Raw genomic sequence first — 22,511 nt, 5'->3', positions numbered from 1 at the left:
TATGGTTCCAAGTACATTTTGATTATTGACTGCCACGGAGGCAAATCGTGTTATACAGACAGAGGTGCGGAAAGAGGGTATGCAATTGCTTAATTTCATAAGAGCTTATACCTAATGGAGATTGAATCGGTATTTCATAAGTTCGAGTTTGCGAATTCGAACCCCAACCTCCCCTGCGTACGCCACTGCACACGACATGCCACGACAACAGTCACAATTCGTCTACTAACCTGACCCAATTACCTACAACAAACGGTGACCACGACAGACGTATCATTACAAATCAAAATTATGAGTTGGGTGTGTTTGCTGACCTCCTGGGAACCCGTGAGACTGGCTCGGGGAACCCTCACTGTTCCGTGGAACACCGATTCAGGACCACTGGCCTAGATTGCAGACGTAACTCTGCATATTGTTGCTTTAGCAAAACCTGATTACGCTTTCACACTTTCGAAGTGCATAATGAATGTTAGGCGGAATGGCAGCTTGCCTATTGGTTTGTAATGAAAGCAATTTTTTTGTTCGAACGAACATTTATATTTGAGGAGTTACTGCGTTCACCTACTTGATGGTGCACTGGTATTGAAATTGACAAAACAATGTGTCAAATACTCAATAGGAACGTCAATACTGCAAACACATAGTAATATTTTATGGTAAATGTTGCTCAGTATAATACGCCAGACGCCAGGCAATTCATCGTTAATAGGAACCGTTCTACCGTGTGGGAGCTTCAAATCAGGACTATAACTCCAAATTATATGAAATGGACAGCGTAGATATCGCTGTGCTATCAGGTAATGTTTATATTGTGAAAATATTATATATCCATATTGTACACTGTCGCAAATTTTCTAGTTGGTTTGGCAATCTCCTGCTCCGTCGGAATATACTTTGCATACAAGGATAGAAGAAATGCATCTCTTGATAATTATTTCCTAGCAGGAAGGTCAATGAATCCAGTGAGATAATTTATATGATCTTTCTTCCTAGGTTTAGAGCTGCAGTACAATAGCACCAGATAACGCATAGTATTTAGATAGGGATGTAGGGATGTTGTGAACCCCTGAAGGTTCTGATTTGTGTAAATGCGAATGCGATCACGAACCTCTGACGTCATGTCACGTCACAATATTAATTCCAATCACGACATTTCCATGGGGATATATAACCATGTACTGTACAATGTGTGTGTATATGTACTGTACATTGTACTATACTTGAGGGACAAAATATAATAATTTTCCAAACGCAATATAATCACTTTACCGTTCGACAATATCAAATCTCGATAGTCACGCTTGAGTTCATCTGCTACAGGGGCTGGCAACATACGGCCCGCAGAGAGTTTCTACCTTGAACGTGAAAGTCTAATTTGAAAGTATTGACAAATTTTACGCGTCACAGAATGAATCCAAGTTTGACAATCAGAGAAAAATTGTTATACAACTACTTGATCTGTTCAGGTCTAGGCTACTACTCTATGCATATGTTGGCGAGTAAACCTTTTTGACCATGAATATTAACAAGACAGGTCTGGGTCCAGATATAACTGATGTTCGCCTGTAGTCTTTAATAAGGATTTCTACGTACGACATGCAGCCAGAGTTCAAAGAACTTGTTGACAACTTTGATCGACAACAGCTGTCTGACTTCAACAGCTATCGAAGAACATTAGGTTAATAAATAAATTCATTAAATATTGCTTTGGTCTGTATGCTTTAAACCAGTGGTTCTTAACCTTTTTTCTACAGCGCCCTTTTCAAAACTTGATTGGGTCTTGCGCCCCCTCCCTTTCCCGAATTTTAAAGACTGTAGGAAAAACAATGGGTAAGTGGTCGGAATGCGGTTTCGGGTTGGGATTTCATTATTAGACCACTCGACTAATTAACGGTGTAATTATATATGCTATTTTCGGGATCAAATCCAGGTTGCTATACCAACCATCGGGTAAGGCCTACGGGCTCATAGCATTTGGTTCGTGATAGATCTACACATTCCGAATTCTCCTCTGCGATTGGAAATACGGGAAAGTTAATTGTATTGGGTTTTGTTTTATTGCATTGGGTTTTGTTTTATTGCTTTGTGTGACTACTAAATCAACTGAGAGTGTGATAGAGATTTGTTCACGTTAAATTTAGTACTGCACCAAGCTCTTAACTTAACCATATGAATGGGGGAAACAACACTAAGCAGTATCATCCTTTATGATACGATTAAGAAATGTTCTGACGATTTAATTTTGTAGCTCTCAAATACAAGTTTATTTAGTTGGTCATTTTGGCCAAAAAACTTCAAAACATATTTAATGTACAAAGGGCATCACTCTCAAAAGTTGTACAGTAGCCTACAGTGCCTTTTCGATTTCGACACACAGTGCACTGCAGGATACGATACCTAGTTAAAAACATTTTGCGGAAAATAGCCCGAGCTATTAGAGCTATACACATTTTGGTGCCGCCATATTTTAGTTAATAACTGTACTAGATCAGTATAAGTATCAGTTTATTAACATTTTCATCATTCCAAAACACCACAAAACTGCGATACAATGAACAGATGGGAAGGTGTCGAAACGACTTGGAGTGCTAGCGTGTCGGGAGTGTTTTAACGGAGAATTGACCATTCAAAAGTACGCCAAATTAATTTTACATGAATTAAAATATACAACTGCATTTACGGAAACATCGTCGGTTGATATTTCGCGATGAGCGCAACTAAAAATGTTGCGATTTGAGAGATTTTGTCGAGTTAGTTAGCGGTGAGAACTCAGGGATATAGGCCTATAGAACCATTGCTCCACTATATAATCATATGTCCTTACTACACCATCATACTGTGAGGGCATTTTTCTTCAGCGTCCCCATACCGCCCTCTGAGCCAAACGCCCCATATTTCCCCCTCAGCGTTTACACCCCCTTCAAAATACAAATCACCCCCCGGGGGCGCTAGAGACAAGGTTAAGATTAGGAAACACTGCTTTAAACTTTAAATTAATAACAAATCCGATTAATTCCTTGTATAAGTGGATGAATCCGTGATTAATGCATCGATTCCGTAATCCGGTCCGCCAAGTACTTTTTTTTCTCATACCAGGCCCGCCGACCGGTACGTAAGCAACTATGAGTATATTTACTGCTACTACAGGATATTACCCAACATTCTTGCACCCACTTGTCAAAGTTAACATCAATCCCTATTGATTGTTTCTCATTTTCGCTATTTTAATCGTCATTTTCGAATGGAGAAGTATTGTAATCCGTCTGTTGCCGTACTCCGAAGAATATCGAAGTCGCGACGTATCCGCATGTCAACATGTACAATTGTACATGCACAACGTTTTACCTTTAGACAATAATCAATGCATTGTCTTCATCAATTTCATTAAAGTCCTAATTCCCTGCCTAGCTCACGTCCGTCACGTCACGTCACGGTCGCCATCTCATCCGTGTAAGAGGTGTCTTATAAAAAGCCTATAGAAGTGGGTCGTGCTACAAGTCGGCACCTACGGAATAAAAATGACGAAAATTGGCCTGGTGTAAATGACCATAGTAGTTGACAAACACCAGGAATACCACAAACAACAGCAGGTTCGTGATGTTGTGTGTTTCCAGGTCAAGCTAACAGCAATGACCGTATACTATTTTAATATTAACAAACGAAAAGGCTGAATATTTGAAAGAAACTTTTCTAACGCAGCAACTAAATTTTAGAGCTTAACAAGTTGCGTTTAGTTTGGAGATGAATTTCTTTACATGCCACCAACGCCATGCAGAGAATGATACGAAGTTGATATGGGAATATTTTAACAATTACCACGAAGGATGTGGAAATAACTTTAACCGAATGGCAACGGCTGCAATTTTCGAAAAATTTTACTTCAATTTTCAAAATCGAAAAACTGTGCCTTAATGGGATTGGAGCACGGTGAACAAGGTAGCGTTCGATTCAGAATTTCAACGCGGATCCGATTGCGCCACTCAAATCATTTCGAGCTCTGTGTCTGGCCACTTATATCCAGAGCAAGCCGAGAAAACGTTGCTTGGAAGCAGAAATGCTAAATTGCGGACCTTATGAACCTTAGTATAGGTATTCGACGACCATACAGTCTGGTGTATTGTATAGGCTCAGAATTCATCGTTCTAGAGAGCCCTGAGTCGACGGTCTACGTCTAGCAGGCGCTAATTTCTAATCAAAACAATACCGACCGTTTTAGTCAGCTCGCGGCAGGCCTCCGAGAGAGTGAGTCATAGCGAATGATTCGCGCGCGTATGGTAACTTGTAAGGCTTATAACTCAAACTGTTGTGACCCTATATTAGTCATTTTAGTATTCGTAGACGGACATTTACAGTCCTTACCATAATGATTTACTGCAAATGCTTATCATTACTACAACGTAAGATGTATATCGATGTACGACAGCTCTTTGTATACCCAGACGCACGCTTTTGGGTAGGTATAATCGCTGAGTAATATTGTATGTATTCCGAATTATACTCTACCATTAGCCGTTATTTCGAATCATATGTGCAACAACAATTCACAGACACAATATATGAAGGTTTATGGCTATTAGAACACGATATATTTCATGTTATGTGACGGGTATTCAGCCATGTGCTTGAAGCTGGTACGGTAGTCTGACGGAATTCGCTTCCCGGTTTTCAAATGAAACCTTGAGCGGTATAGAGCTAACTAGTATAGTTGCTTTAGCAAAATATAAACAGAAACTGACAATCGGTATTCATAGCAACAAACTACAGCTGGTTATGACGAATAAAACCAACTAAACGACAGTGTATATGGCGCATATGAGGAACGCGCGTGTCTGCGAAATGATGCTTCGGCGGATATTTTTGTCACGCGGCCTATCACATAGCTTTTGATCAGCTTAGATGTAACTAATATCAGATATGAAGATACGTGTGGACTTGTATGGACACTAGCTATTCACATAATGAAACAACTATGCGCGAAGACGGCTAGAACGAAACATACAGAACGTTATCTGAGAGTGGTCAATGACGCGCGAATTGCCGACACAGTGTATTTTGCAACATATTTATCTACGGTGTTTGATATACGATTTTGACGTCTTCGATATAATAAATATCATATAACAAGGTATCAATGAACTTGTACGAACAATATCTATTCACAGAAATGAAAAACAACGACCTAGCACGATTAATGTGTAATATATCGTGGTTTCAATTACGGTACTCTTCTCTCGTACCGGCATGTCGAAAAATAGACACGCCGGTGCCAAACGGTTAAAAGTGGTAATTACTCTAAAAGGTGCACATTGCCTACCAACGTTCGTTAGCGAACCTCACAATTTTCGGTCCGCAAACGTGAAGCACGTTCGCAGCATCCCTACTATTTTATATGTAGGTCACATCATTGTACGATATTGGTGTTTGGCATGTGCGCAACGACATTAATATGTGTACTATTCATTGACTTTGCTTAAGTCTTCTTCGGAACGCCTTTTCACACTCGCACACCTTCACCATCAGTATCTTTCGTTTTTCATGCACCCGTATATCTTCGTCTCTTTTGGCTCGGCTCACCTTCACTCTGGGCTTTCCGTACACTGCAATCACAGTGAGGTTAGCGATAAGGAACCCAGATAAACCTCCAACACATAGAAGTTAGGCAGAACTTTCCTATATATAGATATAATATAAGACCACAAATATTGATTTATAATCTGACAATGTCGCACCATTACCACGAAATTTTACTTGAATCAAATATATAATTTCACATGCTGCGTGTACACTGTACAATTCTAGATCGCCACAGGACTATCAATATTAGTAACCTACTCATCTGCCGCCAGTTTCATTTCGCAACCGGCAGAATCTTACCTAATCGGCAATGAAGTTCTTTGGATCGTTATTACGAGAGTACTGATCGTCATTCCTGTGACGATCTATTTGATACCTGCATATCGACGATTGAATATGAGATCGAGCTATGAGGTAATGTTCCGTGTAAGTATTGTTTTCTCAAAAGTTTAGATCCACGCACATTTTCTTGAAATAGTTTCTGGAAATGAGATTTAACAAGATCCTGCGAGGAGCGGCAGCTTTCTCTGGAGTCTTAACAGTGGTAAGTATGAATCTTTAGTCTCCAGATTTTGTTGATGATCATCGCTATAAAATTGTGCACTAGTGATTACCTGTACTAGTAAATTTACCAGCGATCCTCCCCACTACCACACACACACAAAACAAAATTGCCCCATATAGTGATCAAAACAAGGTCTGCGGGTAATTTCATCATTACACGATACACGAAAGTGATGCAGGTAGGTAACGGCTAACGCGGGATATATCTATTTATTTCTATCTTATCTGTTATCGGGACTAAAATCACGAGTGTTAATGTTATGTAAAATCAGTGTGTATTCGGTGTCTAGTCCCATTGGGGATTCCGCAGACTTTTTCCATTTGTCGAGACTGGCAACCAGACATGGGGTAATCGCGATTAGTAATCGTAATCGATTACGACGATTACAGCATTTTCAAGTAATCGTAATCGCAATCGATTGCATTCGAAAAAATCCCGAAGTAATCGTAATCGTAATCGACTACTTCCCATATTTAATCGAGTTCTTTGTGAAAGAGCGATTACTTTTTATTTGTACAAGGACTGTGACATAAACTGAACACTCGTGAACAAGGAAGAGATTTTATACCAGTTATTGAGAGCACAAACGTCTGATTTTCAAATGCCAATGCTCATTATTACGTCAGAGGTAGCCTATTAGCTTTGCTCGTCTTTGCGTAGGAAGTATCCACACATAGTAAATAGATATTCGATGTACATTTGTGTGATTGTAAGAAAACCCACCGTGCTGTATATCGGTTTATCATGATAATTAATCATAATCACCTCTCTGCCCAAGTTAAAATAGCAACTTTTGTATTGATGTTAGGTTATGCTTAGTTAAACTATGGAATGTAATAGTTCTAATTCTATAGTTAAATGCAGTTTCACCGTTGCTGCTTGGCGAGCAGTATAGGCCTATATGGTACGAACGTACAGCAGACAAAGGTTTAAAATTCTGTACTCGCCAAATAAAACATTACGATTTCCACAACGAAGCATTAAAATCAACAGCTGCTGATATATTCATCATAACTGGGCCGTTGTTTTGCCGTTTCTGGTAATGGCAGCTTGCATTACATTATCTGCATTAAGTTGAAGGCAGAATTTTATGTTCACTTTCTGTTATTCTCATAATATTCTACCCAAAACGGGTCGCTCTTTCACAATTCTTTACTGAACATTTGGACCTGCCGCCATAGTCATCAGCTTATATACCATGTTAGCGTGGGTTGTAGCTAGGATTAAAACAACAAAAGCGTCCCCCAACCAAACTTTGGTCTTGGGCCCCCATAGGGTAGTCAATTTTGAAGTTGAAGATGTAATTTCGTCAATAATATTGGTAATTGCATTATTTTGCATTTCTAATCCTATCTCAGCGCCTGATGGTCAGATTTACCTGAAGAGCGGGGGCAGGAGGGCGGCGTAATTCATAATTATAACATTTGGTGTCTTGCAATAATTACTTTATTGTATGTTGTTAATTCCTGACCTCCTGTCTGTTGTATAGCCAAAAGATATTGATTGTAGTGGCCCAAACAGCAGACTAAAAGAAAAACTTACGTGAGACGCACACACAAATTGTCATGTCTAATGCTCTGTGGGTGCCCGGGTGGCATTTGCATCGTGGGCTCAGATTGGAAAGAATGGACTATTAGTCACGCCCACCCAGGGCCGTAACAGCACTTCGTCAGCCCCCCCCCCCAAAAAAAAAACTTTGGTCTTGGGCCCCCCATAGGGTTATAGACCGAACTTCTGGGGGGCTTCGCCCCATAGGGTGATGAAACGACCCCTCCATCACGTTGTTCGCGTTTGTCACGAAATCATCTGTACCGTATTGTGAGCCAGCGCGAAGGGCGAAAATTCTCGATAATTTATGATAAAATCGGTCAATCAGGTCGGCGATTGCATATATATTATGCTATCAATTTATTGTCCTCTCTACTCACGTAATTAGATTTACCAGTAGAGCTGAGTGAAGTGTCTTGAAAAGGGGAGGGCCCGTAAATAATAATTAAACATCTTCGGGCGGGCGGACCCGTTGATATGACTTCGTTACATGATGTTATTTCGTGACTTCCAGTCTGCTATATCAAAAAATATAGAATCGCCCAGACGTAGGCTTCTAAACTAAGAGACGCACACGATTTCAAATTGGTATTTCTTCACTGGCATAAAATTTTTCCCAGCGAGATGGTATTTGTCTTGTGAGGTTCAGATTGCAAAGACAGGAACATTCGGCGCCAGTCATTTAGGCGCCTATGGACAATTAAACCTATATTTATTTTGTATATATAACGAAGTCTTCGGTCAGCATAAGGGCATAAACCTTTTCGGCCAAGGTTTTCTCGTTGCCTATCGTTTCTGGCACACTTCTTGGAGTCGCATGTTATATTGCCTAAAACTTGATTGTATGTCTTGGTGGGTCGTGGCGTGGTAATGGCCCAATACCCAATAATAAAGATAAATCGCTACTTGAATTCGCGCGCAGCGCGAAAAAATTTTGAAAAAATTCCATAAATTTTGAAAAAATACTCTATGATTTATGCTAATTCGCGAAATAATTTTGGGCCCCCTTCGAGCTCGGCCCCCCCCCCCCCAATTGGGGGGTTTGGGGTGCGGCAGTTACGGTGCTGCGCCCACCCAGCGCGGCTATTAACAATGGACACATACCCTAAGTTTTGGCAAATGTCTTTCTTTAATAGCACACTTCGTGGAGTCTCATGTTGGCCGAAACTGCATATGTCTTTTGATGTGTCGAGGAGCGGTATTGACTGGCACCTAAATGCCTATTACTATGAATTATGCATGCTTTATTTCTTCAAGGGGAGACACATGCATTTCGAAATCAAGCTATCTAGAGACAATTAAATCGCAAAGCTCAAAGAGATATTCCAAGTTAATGAAATCTCTCGAAAATGCTCTACAATTTATGTTGGTTTACAAAATACTTTTGAGTCCCCTCCAACCACGCTCCCCACCCTATTGGGGAATTGGGGGTGCGGCAGTTATGGACCTGGCAAGAATACAAATCATTGGGTGCGATAAACCGTCCTCTATAAAATGGGCAATGGGTACATTATGACGTAACAAGGAAACGTCCCATCTTTTATCAAGACAGTTGGTATATCATTGGGCCTTTCCAGCGCAATACATGTATTGTCTTCCAATATAACTACTACGATGCAAAATAAATGTAATCGTGAGTAATCGTGATTACTTTTCCAATGTAATCGTAATCGTAATCGACTACTTCCCGATTTTGCTGTAATCGTAATCGTAATCGCGTGATTCTGAAGTAATCGTAATTGCAATCGATTACATTCATGAAGTAATCACCCCATGTCTGCTGACAACCACCTTCATTGAAATCCACAAACCACGCTTGTATCAAGAAAGAATTTTTGTTCTTCTTAATTCGGCTAACCGCGCTCCCGGTTTACGCGGATTTTCTGTTGCATCTGTGTCTACGATGTAATGAATGGATGGTTAAATGCATTGCATACCATATATTATATACTCAAGGTTTAAAAATTTCACACTTACAGTCGATTACCTCTGAAAAGTATGAGCTCGCAAAAGAACATCGGCATGATGGAAAATGACAAATGCCGTTGAAACACCATGAATATCATAACAGCTACTGACCATGATACGAAATTATGGTGCGATGTTCCTCAAGTGCCGTACCGGCACGGAAAATACCTAAATGTACGAAGAAGAGCTGTAGAGTCAGAGTTTCGCTAAATTTTCTCTCGATGCTGGAGTCGGGTTCAGACAACTTTCAGTGTCATTGAAAGCATTCATCAAGATATTTGACATAGGCGGGATTTCACAAACATAATTTGTTTCTGTAAGCACCATTTTTGCCTCATTCTAAAAATACGTTGATTCATTTGGTAGAAGTAATAACAAAAAATGTAATAAACGTATAATGTTCCGAGTAGATTTACAGGAATGATGGAGTTGGAGTAGGAGACGGAGTTCTGTGAAAAAAATATTAGTCGTAGTGGGTAGGGTTACCATACCTACTCTTCTAAGAGGATTTGTCCTCTTTTTTCAAAAAATTGAATGTGTCTTCGGCGGACGCCAAAATTTCCTCTTTTGGGGGAATTTGTCCTGTTTTTCTCGAAAAACTATTAAAATGCGATCAAGAAGTCGACTCCGACTCAGCGTACGCCAGAGCTGGCAAGATAATCAACGAAAAATACAGCGCGACGGGTATTTCCAGAGCATATATGGGAGAGATGACATTTTTTTCAGTCAACACCGTGAAGCTAACGTAAAAACCGAGTAATTCGAGAGTAGAGACAAAGTGATGATTTTTTGTTTTAGTCAACACAGTACTATTGGTCGAAAATTTTTCAAAATAACTAGTTTTCTTCTCCGGTACTAGAGCTTTCAAAATTTTTGAAAAACGTCCTGTTTTTCGGATCTCAAAATATGGTAACCGTGGTAGTGGGTGTTAGAGTCGGAGTCGCTATATTGAAAATGTTTACAGTTGGAGTCGGTGTTGTATTCGGTGTTAAAATCAGCCGACTCCACAGCACCGGTACAAAGCATGATAAATTCAAGGGTACCGTACCAGAGACTTGATATCTGTTTTCATAAGCGAAGGCATATCTGAATTCCCGGATCCGTCCGAATAGTTCAATGTCATATTCTTGACGAGCTAAAAGTCTGGAACAGAACATATGGTTGATGTATCAGCTTAGGTGAAAAATTATGTTAAGTGGATACAAAGTGCGCCGTGACTTCGGGTTTCTATTTTCATTGCAAATCCTGGCGTAGCCTAATTGTGTTACGGATAACGAAGAAAAAATGATTTTATTGCTCTGCTGAAATGTTTTCTTTCCTCGTGCACATGCCAATCAGCTAGACGTGAACTGGGTTCGGACTAAAATTATCACTTTGTTATCTAGCTGTTTCTTGCCGGCCTCGCTATTTATGTTGCAGCTGCTACCTTGGAGGTAGTTACTGATCTTTCTACGAACTGGAGCATCACATTAGCAAGCGGGTTTTGCATATCTTACACATCTTTGGTAAGTCAACTATAATACTATGATATCATGTCGACATGTATGCCTTTTGCCTATTGCCTATATGCCTATATACCAGTGGTCGGGAAACTATGGCTCGCGAGCCATATATGGCTCTTTTGGGTATAAGATATGGCTCTTTAACTAATTGTTCATTTCCTAATAAATTTATCAATATTGCAGCAACTTCTTAGTTAATTTTCATTAAGTCCAAAATAATTATTCTCGTGGCAGCATAAACATGTCTTTGAGAGGTCAGGCAGTGGGGTATCCAGGGTTAGGGCCACGTATCTCCCTTTTCAAAATCCTCAAATTTCGATCCACCGACATCGCGCGCCTCAAAATTTTGGATTGCACGATACCTTGATTGATCAAAGTTAAATAGCAGACATGGCGACGCTTGTATGACAATGCAGTTTTCAAATACACATGCTTTTTCTGATCTACGCCGAGAAATGAACTGCCTTGGAAGTGACATTCACAATTAGAAATTTAAATTAAAAACAATGCCATTCCTATCCATGTTCTTGATTGGTAAGAAGCTTTAAAATGTAGGTGTGTAGCGCAACGTTTTGTTAGGCGAATACTGGAGATGTCAATCAATATTTAGATATTCGGAATCAGTGCGACAATAAAATTCGATTAATATCAATGATTATAAACTCTCAGCTATTTGCGATGAGTTGCGCTGTCACAGGTGAGTCCTGGCCCGTATGTGTCTCACCTGAGCATTACTTCTCCTTTCGAGCTTTATTTTCGAACAATAAATTTGAAAATTGCTTGATTCTGGGAGTACAAATTTTCAAAATCTAGTCATTCGTAAACATCGATAGAAAATAGCAGCAATCATTGAAGGTTTAAATGTATGTACTGTTGTAGTAATCATGTTTGGCTACACCTACGCATGTGAGCAGAGGAAAATGGCGCACACTGCGAATTCCATGTATTAGTGCTGCCAATGCGTCACGAATTTTCAATTGTGGCATGACACGTTGATTGACATTTATGGCTCTCTGGAAGTTGCATTTAAAAATATTGGGTCAATATGGTTCTATACAGTCAAATCCGTAAAATTTGGAAACTGGATAACCCGGACAACCGCGTTGCTCGGCCGAAATCCTCGGGTACTGAACAAGGGTAAAATTGAACGTAAACGACTCCTGTTTATTCGGACAATTCTAAATTCTCAATTCGCAATTCGGACACACGGATTCGCAATTCATATCGTTAGGTTATGTTTATGATAAAGAGTACTTATTTCGTTTGAACACATTATAAGTAGGGCGATTTTTTTGACCTGTCAAAAAAGGTCAAAATAAAGTCAAAATTGTAGAGTTAGGTCAAAAATTGTCAAAATTGTTGACAAAGTCAAAATTAATTTGCAACCTGCATTTCGTTTATATCGTAGATATTTGCATTGTCGGTGAACTTATCATTTGACATTTTACAGCTTGTAGCCTGCTTCACAGGCCTGTCGATGTAGACGGCCCATTGTCTGCCCATTGTGAATCATAAACGCTCATATTAAACAGATAGGTTAACATGGTGTTATGATCAACGTATACCGAAATATCCTAACTGATTTTGTGGCAACTGAAGGTACGGTGCAGCTGTCACTTCGGTTTTGTTTTTCGAAATGCCTAAAGTGGCAGAAACACACGACTGCAAAGTTGGCATTTATATGCGTGGTTTTCCAAGAGAGTTTCGCAAGCACCCAAATGGCCAACTGTATTGCGTCTATTGCAGTCAATTCGTGAACTGTGACAATGTTTTAGAGTAGAAAGCCATCGTTCTTCAGCAAGACTGCGTGGGCATTGGCTCTTATATCAAGAAGGACATGATGAAAAATCGTGATGTAGATAACATTGTCAGAATGAAGCAACACGGTGTGACACCATAAGTGTACGCACAACATCAATGTTGCCAGCCAACAGCTGCAGCTGTTGAATGTTCTTTCTCCCTTGGCAAGCTACTTAGTAAGGACAGACACTTTCTTCCCGATAATGTAGGAAAGTGTCTTTCGTTGTACTACAACAAATTTCTAATTATTTCTACCACCATAATGGGTGATGTAACTATACTGGAATTATTCATGGGTCCCGATTTCGTTAAAATAAAGTTATTTCATGTTAAAATTTGTCAGTTTTCAAGTCAAAAAAGTATTTTCAGGCCAAATAACTTCGCAAGGACAGAAAGTTCCAACCAGAATTGAAGATAAGTAGTACAATTCTAACATTATGTGGTAAAACACCTAATTTGCATATGTTAGGTCAAAATTTGGTTGGAGTTTTTTTAGGTCAAAATCTTCCTTCTTTTAGGTAAAAAATCGCCCTAATTATAAGTGATTATGAGAAACAATTACGATCCATGTAGTACTAGTCGACAAGACTTGACTCCTTCTTTCATCCACGGCGGTATCGCAAATGCACGGGCCCACATAAGCATTGTTTTTAGTAGAATTAACCCTCAGTTAGCATTTTTAGATTTTCCATATATGATATTTCTGCCCGACTAAAAGCTTTTGGCTTTCAGTTCCAACTGTTTTGTGGTGTACTTTTATCAAGTGAAAATACCGTTACAGCCCTAGTGGGCAGCCGCAATTCATTTATTACATTACAGTATTTTGAATGCGTTTTCCGCCATTACTCATGGACTTGAAACGAACAATTGATTTTCGGTTTGATTCTTACAAAGCCGTTTCTTCGCTTAATTCGGACGAAAGTGAGCTCATCAAAACGCTCTTAATTAGGCGGAGTCGACAGTATCACCCTTCTCCGTCATCATTTGCAAATTTTCCGCAGGGCGGCATGAAAGCAGTTATCTGGACTGACGTTGTGCAGTTCTGTTTCATGGTAGCGGGAATGTTAACAATAGTTATAAAAGCAATTCTTCATATCGGGGGATTTCAGAATCTGTTTGCTGCTATGGAGAGAGGGGAAAGATATACCATGACAAGGTTTCGGCTCTTTTCATTTCTTACATTATACAATCGAGTGCTAAGTGTCCCAAACATACACACTGTTGAAATCAGTTCCTGATGCGATTTAAGTGGTAATAGAATCATACTGTGAAATCTCCAGTTACAATTTCAAAGACAAGCCATCTTCCTTCCGGAGAATTTAGAAACCAGAAGGTTGTGATATGAGTTCTGTTGCAACATTTGATAAAACTCAATACGATCGGTTCCTACGCTTTTATTAACATACGAGTAAGCTAGTGTATCTGAACACAACCAGTACCAAAATATCTAGCGCAGGTGCAACGAAGAGAAGTGATGCCACACGCGACTAGTACAGAATGAAATGATTAGCCGCGATGTCAAAAGGAACTAAATCACCACATAAAGAATTTCCTTGGCAAAGTAATGTTACTTTTTTGAAATGAGGCATGCAGGCTAGAAAATGCGATTTGAAAGTGATCTAACTCAGTGGTTCCCAACGTGGGCGATATCGCCCCCCGGGGGCGATTTGGCGGTTTAGGGGGCGAAAATGACGAAGGGAGCGATAGGGGGCGGAAATGGACAAAGAGGGCGACAGGGGGCGAAATAGCGAAGGGGGCGATATGGGGGGCGATGACGCGTCAAAACGAATGACCTTTTTTTTTAGCCAAATCACGGAAATTCCGTTGCAAAAGTGTAAAATTCGACACCGAGCCGGAAAGTTGACCTGTTTTTTTTTAGTCAGCCCGCCGGTGATTGCAGTTTGTATGCCCATTTTTTGGTACACAAAATTTGGGGGGCGATGTCTAACTGCTTCATAGCTGATGAATAAGCAAATGCGAACATCACAATGAAACCAATGATGGCATTGCCGATGAGCTGCGTAATTGTCACATAATAAGTGGGATGCTAGCACTGCTTTTAAATAGACTAATACCTATCTAAAGTTGCGAACACCAATTCCAGAGTAGCATTGCATTGTAAGCTGAAGTCCAGGCCGTGCGCTCATGTTTTGCGGTTCAAGATCTTGCTTATGAGTCGAAACCCCCCCTTTTGAAGCGTGAAAACCCCCTCCTTTCACGCGAAACCCCGTCCTTTTCAAATGACTTCTCTGATGCTAATACTGGGTTGCAATTCAATAAGTCGTATTATCAGTGTTGCGCGCGGCCAATTAACGAAAGGCGTGTTGCCAATTAGCGAGATTCATCTGTGCGCATTGCGCTGCACAAGATCTTCCGCTAATATGATTAGGAAATTAGGTCACTCGCTGCCGCGCGCTCGGCAATTGTTGCTAGCCTGATTTATCGCGTCTTCAAAAAGCCTAGTTCCGCTGGCTTGAAGAATCGCATCTGCAATAGGACCGCTGCGCACTATATCATCGCTAGCCTACACAATCGCATCTACATTGGCTTGGTGCTCACGATATCATCGCTGGCCTACACAATCGCATCTGCAATCGCCTAGTACGAAAGATATCGCTAGCCTAACTACCGCGTCTCGGGCCTACCATGCTTCGGCTCCCTTTTCCCGATGGCTGGATAAAATGCCGTTAAGTATATGCTGATTAGCGATTGTGATTAAAGAGTGACATATCGAAACTGAATGACACCGAATGTCCGCAAACATGTGCGACGCGTGCGTACATGCGTAATTGATTTCTGCTAATACTTGAAGAAATGAACATAACCATCAGAAGCTGTGTGTTAAGGCTTGAGTTATAACAGAGGTAAGGTTTGAACCACCTGAAATCGGCGTCATTGTAGCACATATTCCATAAAAACTCATACATTTTGACTTGCGCAAATCGTCGCCGAGGCTACGTAAGACGCATTGATGAGCGCGCGTATTTAATGGTTCGACGCGTTGATAATCGGGCGTATTTAATTTTTCATGACAGATCAGAGAGTCGCTAATTAACAGCACTTCCGGACTCGTCGGCAAGCTTATCATACGCGTGTAATCGTCAACACGAGGATGTTGTATAATCGTTATTTACGCATGTACTTAACCCTAATGAATTGATGCTATATTACTAAATTCGAAAAAATCGACCCCCCCCCTTTCTTTCAACCCCCCCCCCCCCCTATTTTTCGGCTGGCTACGCGCTTGGTTCCCAACCTGCGGGGTACGAAGAAGCGGTCAAACATGCCATCAAACAATCTGTTGAGGTTGCTATAGCATCTCGGTTTGAATTAGTGATATGACCATAAGGGGGTCGAGAATTTTTCACTCTCATAAAGGGCGGCGTGTCTAAAAAAGGTTGGGAGCCACTGATCTATTGTAAGGTTACTATTAGGGGTGGTGTGAACGTAAGGTTCACTTTCGCGTTCTGTGATGTGTGAACCTCAGAAATTTGGAGGTTCGCGCTCGCAAACGAACCTTGGTAGGTTCTGCACTGCGGACCTTTCATTTATTATAATTTTCACGTAATTATAACATCTTTGGTTTAAATTCTTACTATTTATCCTTCTGACCAATCTCTGCATGGTGCTGACAACGAATAAAGAAATTCAGTACGAGACGAGCATGCAGCCTGCCCTTTTAAAAATTATAAAAAATATTCAGCTTTCCGTTTGTGAATATGTATTGACTATATTGTGAGCTTTGCCCGCAATAACAATCCCTTTATCAATGATTGACATCAACGAGATTGATATAAAAATGCATAGTTGTCTAATATACAAAGTATAGCAGGCGTACGGGATCTATCTTGATTTGATATGTTTATTGTCTCATAAGAACCGGATACGCCGATTGAGGTGTTGGCTACTGCAGCAAGTATAGAAACCGGTATTTTACTTTGATCAACACTAATGTAGCAATAGTCTGACGCCTAGACAGTTAATGGGTAAGCTTCTATTCCACTACCAATCCTCGTTGAAATTGTTGTCAAAGCGACGGAGAATGTGTGTATGTAATAACTAGGGCAAGTTTTTGCAACTTTTGCAACTTTTTTAACAGCTTCCGGCAACTTCATAAGTTATGTAGAATGGTGTTTCAAGCTGTTTGTGGGATTCTTATGTTGCAACTTTTTGCAACTTTTCTCTATTTTTTTCACGTAACTTTTAGTGACTTTTTCGATTTTTCATGAAACTTTTTTCAATTTTTGATGCAAATGTTTGCAGCTTTTTTCGATTTTTCATGCAACCAACTTTTTCCTTGAAATATGTGGCACTATATGTAAATAGATTTTTCACTGTCGTTTAAATTTGAGGTCCTTTCTGATTTGACGTACATTCAGGCTAGACCGCCGAAAATTATATTTTCACTGGCTCAATTTTAAGGCTACTGATTTTGTTGAGCTTCTTGGAGGTACAGAACTTCAATATACAATTAAATAGTATATTCATATTGAAATGAACCCGAATATTTTCGGCTGACACTCGTCAGGGGTAATCGTCAGCAACTAGTAGAGAATTGGAAAGAACATTGTATATCAACAATCGTATCACAAAATATGACGTCACCAGCATGAAATTTCGAATGAGAGAGCGTTCAATGTACTATTTTAGGTGATACACGAACTCCTTTTGTTGACAGAGTTTTGGTTGGTGTATTTTGATAAAAGTTGATTCCAAGGCACACAAATGGAATTGTGAACGGCCTCGACCTACGATTCGAAATCGGTCGTCTCGATAATTATTCGCACAAATCGGATTATCCAACAGATGTTTGCCGATGGCAGAATTAATGGCTTTTGATCAATCAGCATCAATCTTAAGTGGATGAGTTAAGGGTGAGCTTTTCACATCGCGTGACGCACGTGTTCTGATAAATCTGGGGACATGTTGGTTTATGCGGTCCTGCAGACGTCTTGACGTTCTTCCCACGTAGCCACAATCACAGTGGCACCTAAATTCGTACACTACATTACTTTGTTGAAGTGCAGGAAGCACGTCTTTGCGTGTTGAAGGGAGCAGTTGTGTTGTTGTAAAAATCACATTGGTTTTGACTGTATCGTAACATTTACCGACTGCAGAAATCAATTGTTTTTCAAAGCGGGTGGAAATGGGGCCAATCCAAGGTAGATGGATATAAACATCTTTTATTGTTCGTGCGGTGGGCTCTGTTCGTTTTTCTGCGTTGAATTGCGTTAATTTCCTCTCCATGCCGCGGCTGATGACGTGTTCAGGGTAACCGTTATCAAGTAAGATTTTTCGGATGTAGTCAAGTTCTAAACTCAGTTTGTTACCCGAACATATCATCAACGCTCTATGCACGAGTGTGCCTATGAGGTTAATTTTTCTGCGCCGAGGACTAAATGAATTCCAGCGAAGGTATTGGCCTGTGAATGTCGGTTTTCTGAAAACAGACGTTTCAAATTTGTTGGTATTGCGCTTTTCAACTAGTACGTCCAGAAATGATAATGAGTTATTGCGTTTTGTTGAAGTCGCCAACGCTGTGTTTTGCTACAGTGCCTTGGATAACGATCGATTCGAGTGTCTCATACCCTAATAATTTCAAGTAACTTTCCATAAATGCAACTTTTTAGTGCAACTTTCGTAAAAAATAAATGCAACTTTTTACTGCAACTTTTTACTGCAACTTTTTAGTGCAACTTTCCACGGATTTGATTGCAATAAAATCTTGCCCTAGTAATAACTGAAGCATTTGATTGTCCCAGTTGATGCAGCTGTCAGCATTGCGGCAAAATGTTGCCTGAGTATATGGTCGCTAGGTATCGTGGACATTAATATGTAAAATATGTGTGTAAGAATTAGCATTATGACGTCATACGGTCGCGTTCATGTAGAACAGGGGTGTCAAACTCAAATTACGTCGCGGGCCGGATTCAAATCTTAAAATCGCTCCCGGGACGCGCCAATCAACTGATTTCAAAATGTCATTTCACACCCCTGCTTTTCACTTGAATGTTTGTTTGACACCCCCATAACGTAGAACCTTTCAAAAAGGTTCGCGTTCACACGAACCAGAACCTTTCAGCCGTTCGCACCATCCCTACTTACTATCCAGTACGATTTCGTCATCTTTTTTCAGATACGATATGCCAAGAAATTGTCCAGTCATGGCAAATCTTTGTACCAAGCCTTATATGAATATATGATTCCATCAAGCCCATGTAACATTTGATGAATGATTTCAGATGATGCCAAAACATTTTTCAGGTTTGATTACGGGTTAATTGGAAGAGTTTCCCCATTGTCAAGATTTTTAGGGTCCTTCGGGCTCGCTTTCTTCGCCTATGGAGTTTCCCAGCAAACTCTTCAACGTTATCAGAGTTGCAAGACGACCTCGGGCGCTCGTTGGTAATTATAGATTGCTATTTTGGTTCATATGACGCTGAATTATATGATCCATGTAGGCCATGTCAAAAATTTTAGGAAGTACCCATGCAGCAGCAAATCCATCCAATTCCGATAAATATTCCACGGACTGGTACATTGCTTAGATTTGTAAAAACAATACCCTTTTGTCTAGCAACACTCTCAATAGGTTATGTTTTCCTTTTTGATTACTGTAACGTACTGTCACGGCGTGAACAGGAGAGAATTCGTACGGGGCTGTTAAGAACTAAAAGGACATTTCAAATTTCTAAAGATTCCATAGGTAATGCTGCCGCCCACCTCACGAAAGGTGTAACGCAACCCGCTGGAGAAAGGTTTTGGGCATGACTACTTAAAATAGAACGGCTTAGTTGAATAGGTATCATCAAAGAACATGTCGCCAGATTTATTTAAAAATTTCGCATAGCCTACTTCTTTCTTGTTATTAGGGCATCGTTTGTCAACTTGGCTGGAAGTATAATGATGACAGTGGGACTAGTTGGGGTGGGGCTTCTCGCATTCGCAATCTTTGAGACTTGCGACCCACTTGACTCGGGAAAGATACGGACCGTTGACCAGATACTACCATATACAGCTGTATTTATACTTAGCGATATTCCGGGTTTATTGGGGCTGTATATCTCTGCAATTGTCAGCGCCTTGCTGAGGTATATAAAACATTGGTGAAAGTATATTGGAAGATTCCATTTACTTTATCTTACTCAAATATAGTACAGTATCATCATCCATCAATTCTCTTGCGATCGTAATTGTGGAAGATTGCTTCTGCCAGTTTTCGAACAAATTGAGAAATACAGAAAGCTTAAAAGTGGCTGTGGGAAAGTTGACCGGTAGGAAATCAGAAATTACAAACCGACTTACTGGAGAATATATCTTTGATACGTTTCTGTTTTCAGTGGTTTTGACGGGCTTGCTTGCAATGAGCGTTGCTTATGTCGTCTCGTCGTCAAGTTCTAATATTGCCCAGCTGCTCAATAGCGTTGCAGGAATTACTACGGGCCCCGTCAGTAACCGTTACGCTATATCTATAACGCTATCTTTTCAGGGTGGAACCATTGGATTTTGTGTAAGCACGATTTTTGGAATATTTTTATTCGTCGGTAACGAGTTTTTCAAGGTCACTTACCAAAGCACAATCCCACCACGATTTACATATGGTTGTACAGCTGACAACATGAGTTTGACTACGACGACACCTACATCGTATTATACCTTCCAAGCCACTACGGAATCGAATAGCGAGTAAGTTGTTAATATAATTATAATGGGATGCTACTTATGCCACTCACTAGAATTTCACCATCAAACACCTGTATGGCGTGCTGTATTTGGCGGCTCGTACTCCTAGGTTTGCGGACTCCATATCAATCAAGTCAACACATTCGGGATGTATTTGTAATAACTAGGGCGGTTTTTTTTTGACATGTCAAAATTTGTCAAAATTTTGTCAAAATTGTAGCGTTAGGTCAAAATTTGTCAAAATTTTTCATAAATTAAAAAAAATTTGACGTCTGCATTTTGTTTGTATCGTAGATTTAGCACTGTCGGTGAACTTATAATTTGATATTTTACCGCTTTTAGCCTATTTTATAGGCCTACCGTTGTAAACGGCTAATCGTCTGCTCATTGTGAATCATAAACGGTAAAATAAACAAATAATAGGTAGACATGGTGTTATGGTCAATGTACCGCAATATCCTAACTGAAGAAAGACTTCTTTTGCATTGCATCATTCTTATATTAAGAAGCGCATGATGAAAAATTGTGATGTAGACAACATTGTCACAATGAAGCAACACGGTGTGTTACCAGCACCAGCAGTGTACGCACAACTTGAGTGTTGTCGGTCAACAACTGCTGCTGTTGAACGTCCTTGACAAGGTTCTTAGTAAGGACGTGCACTTTCTACCCAAGAATGTAGGAAAGCATCTCTCGTTGTACTACAAAATATTCTAATTATTTCTACCATAATACATATTGTAACCACTGGTATTCTTCATAGGGCCAGATTTCGTTAAAATATTGTTTTTTTTTTTATGTAAAAACATGCCTGTTTCTAAACCAAAAACGTTTTTTCAGGCCAAACTACTTCGTTAGGACAGTCAGTTCAAACCAGAAATGAAGATAAGTGGTGCAATTTTAACATTATGTGGGAAAACACCTAATTTGCATACGTTAGGTCAAAATTTGGTCAAAATTCAGTTTTTTTTTAGGTAAAAAAAAAACCGCCCTAGTAATAACTAAAAACAACGGCGATGGTTGCAGCACAATGAGTAAAATCGGCTGTGGACAATGTCTCGCTAACTACAAAATGTAACAATTGTCCGCGAGTGCAATCAAGTCTAATCAAGTAATTATAGGGATTCTTATTGTGAGTGGTGCGCTACAAGGGTGACACTTGTTTATTGCAATACCTGAAAATGGAATTCGACCAACCATGACGGAATCCTACAGTCCATCGTAACTCAAATACGAAAAGCCGGACCAAACTTACACTTCTGTACCAACGTCATTTACATGCGAAGTTTATTCCTGGTTCAGGCATTCTGCACTGCAAGACCTCTTTAATCTAAACTTTAATTTATTTGTGACGATCGGAATTACACTCACTGTCGTCGTAGGATATCTCGCATCTCTTGCAACTGGTATGTTTGTGCTTGCAAAAGTCAATCTACCTTACACTCACTCGAAGCCTGATATTACCATGTATTTATGATAGGTCCTCAAGACCCAGCGCTATGCCATCCCAAGCTTTTCATTCCGATAATTGATAACAAGTATGCTTCCGAGTCTGTGAGAAGGTTTTTTCGCTTTGGGGTTCTGGAAGAGGAGGCATGGGCGGATAAAGAAGGGAAATCAACTGGAAAGATAGAAGACATCTATTACATAGAGGAGAAACTTTAGCATGCAGTTATACACTCACTCGAATGATTTTATAGTTATTATGGTCCGTGACCATCTCTGGATAATAATACTTGAGTATGGTAGAGTTGTGGTAGTCCGAATTGAGTACTCATAAAAAATAGTGTTGTGAATAGCTGTGTCTGTCAAATAAATCCATCGTTTAACAATCATTTTATGCTCTGTGAGCTATAAATTGTTTGGCTGGG

General features: G+C 40.0%; 1 protein-coding gene across 1 annotated transcript; it reads left to right on the top strand.

Moving 5' to 3' along the window:
* The first annotated feature begins 523 nt into the window (after nucleotides 1–523).
* On the top strand, nucleotides 524–22,511 carry LOC145456022 (sodium-coupled monocarboxylate transporter 1-like). Its single transcript, XM_080334054.1, has 13 exons — nucleotides 524–797; nucleotides 859–962; nucleotides 5,800–5,988; nucleotides 6,053–6,118; nucleotides 11,041–11,160; nucleotides 11,827–11,854; nucleotides 13,792–14,113; nucleotides 19,222–19,362; nucleotides 19,830–20,048; nucleotides 20,113–20,231; nucleotides 20,298–20,643; nucleotides 21,943–22,046; nucleotides 22,121–22,511. Exons 1-13 carry the CDS (start codon nucleotides 767–769, stop codon nucleotides 22,303–22,305), a joined length of 1,974 nt encoding a protein of 657 aa, XP_080190180.1. The 5' UTR covers nucleotides 524–766; the 3' UTR covers nucleotides 22,306–22,511.

Source organism: Botryllus schlosseri, chromosome 14 (assembly GCF_051294905.1).
Source record: "Botryllus schlosseri isolate E-star chromosome 14, Bs_hap1, whole genome shotgun sequence".
NCBI lineage: Eukaryota > Metazoa > Chordata > Ascidiacea > Stolidobranchia > Styelidae > Botryllus > Botryllus schlosseri.
The sequence above is the reverse complement of the archived record's forward strand: the minus strand, read 5'-3'. Positions and strand labels throughout refer to the sequence as shown.

Bases quoted from the DNA above. Each gene is read 5' to 3' on its own strand.
- LOC145456022 (XM_080334054.1), top strand. From the start codon at position 767: ATGGACAGCGTAGATATCGCTGTGCTATCAG. The intron at 6,119-11,040 runs GTAAGTATGAAT...TTTGTTATCTAG, and splicing joins TCTCTGGAGTCTTAACAGTG to CTGTTTCTTGCCGGCCTCGC. The intron at 20,644-21,942 runs GTAAGTTGTTAA...TTCCTGGTTCAG, and splicing joins ACTACGGAATCGAATAGCGA to GCATTCTGCACTGCAAGACC.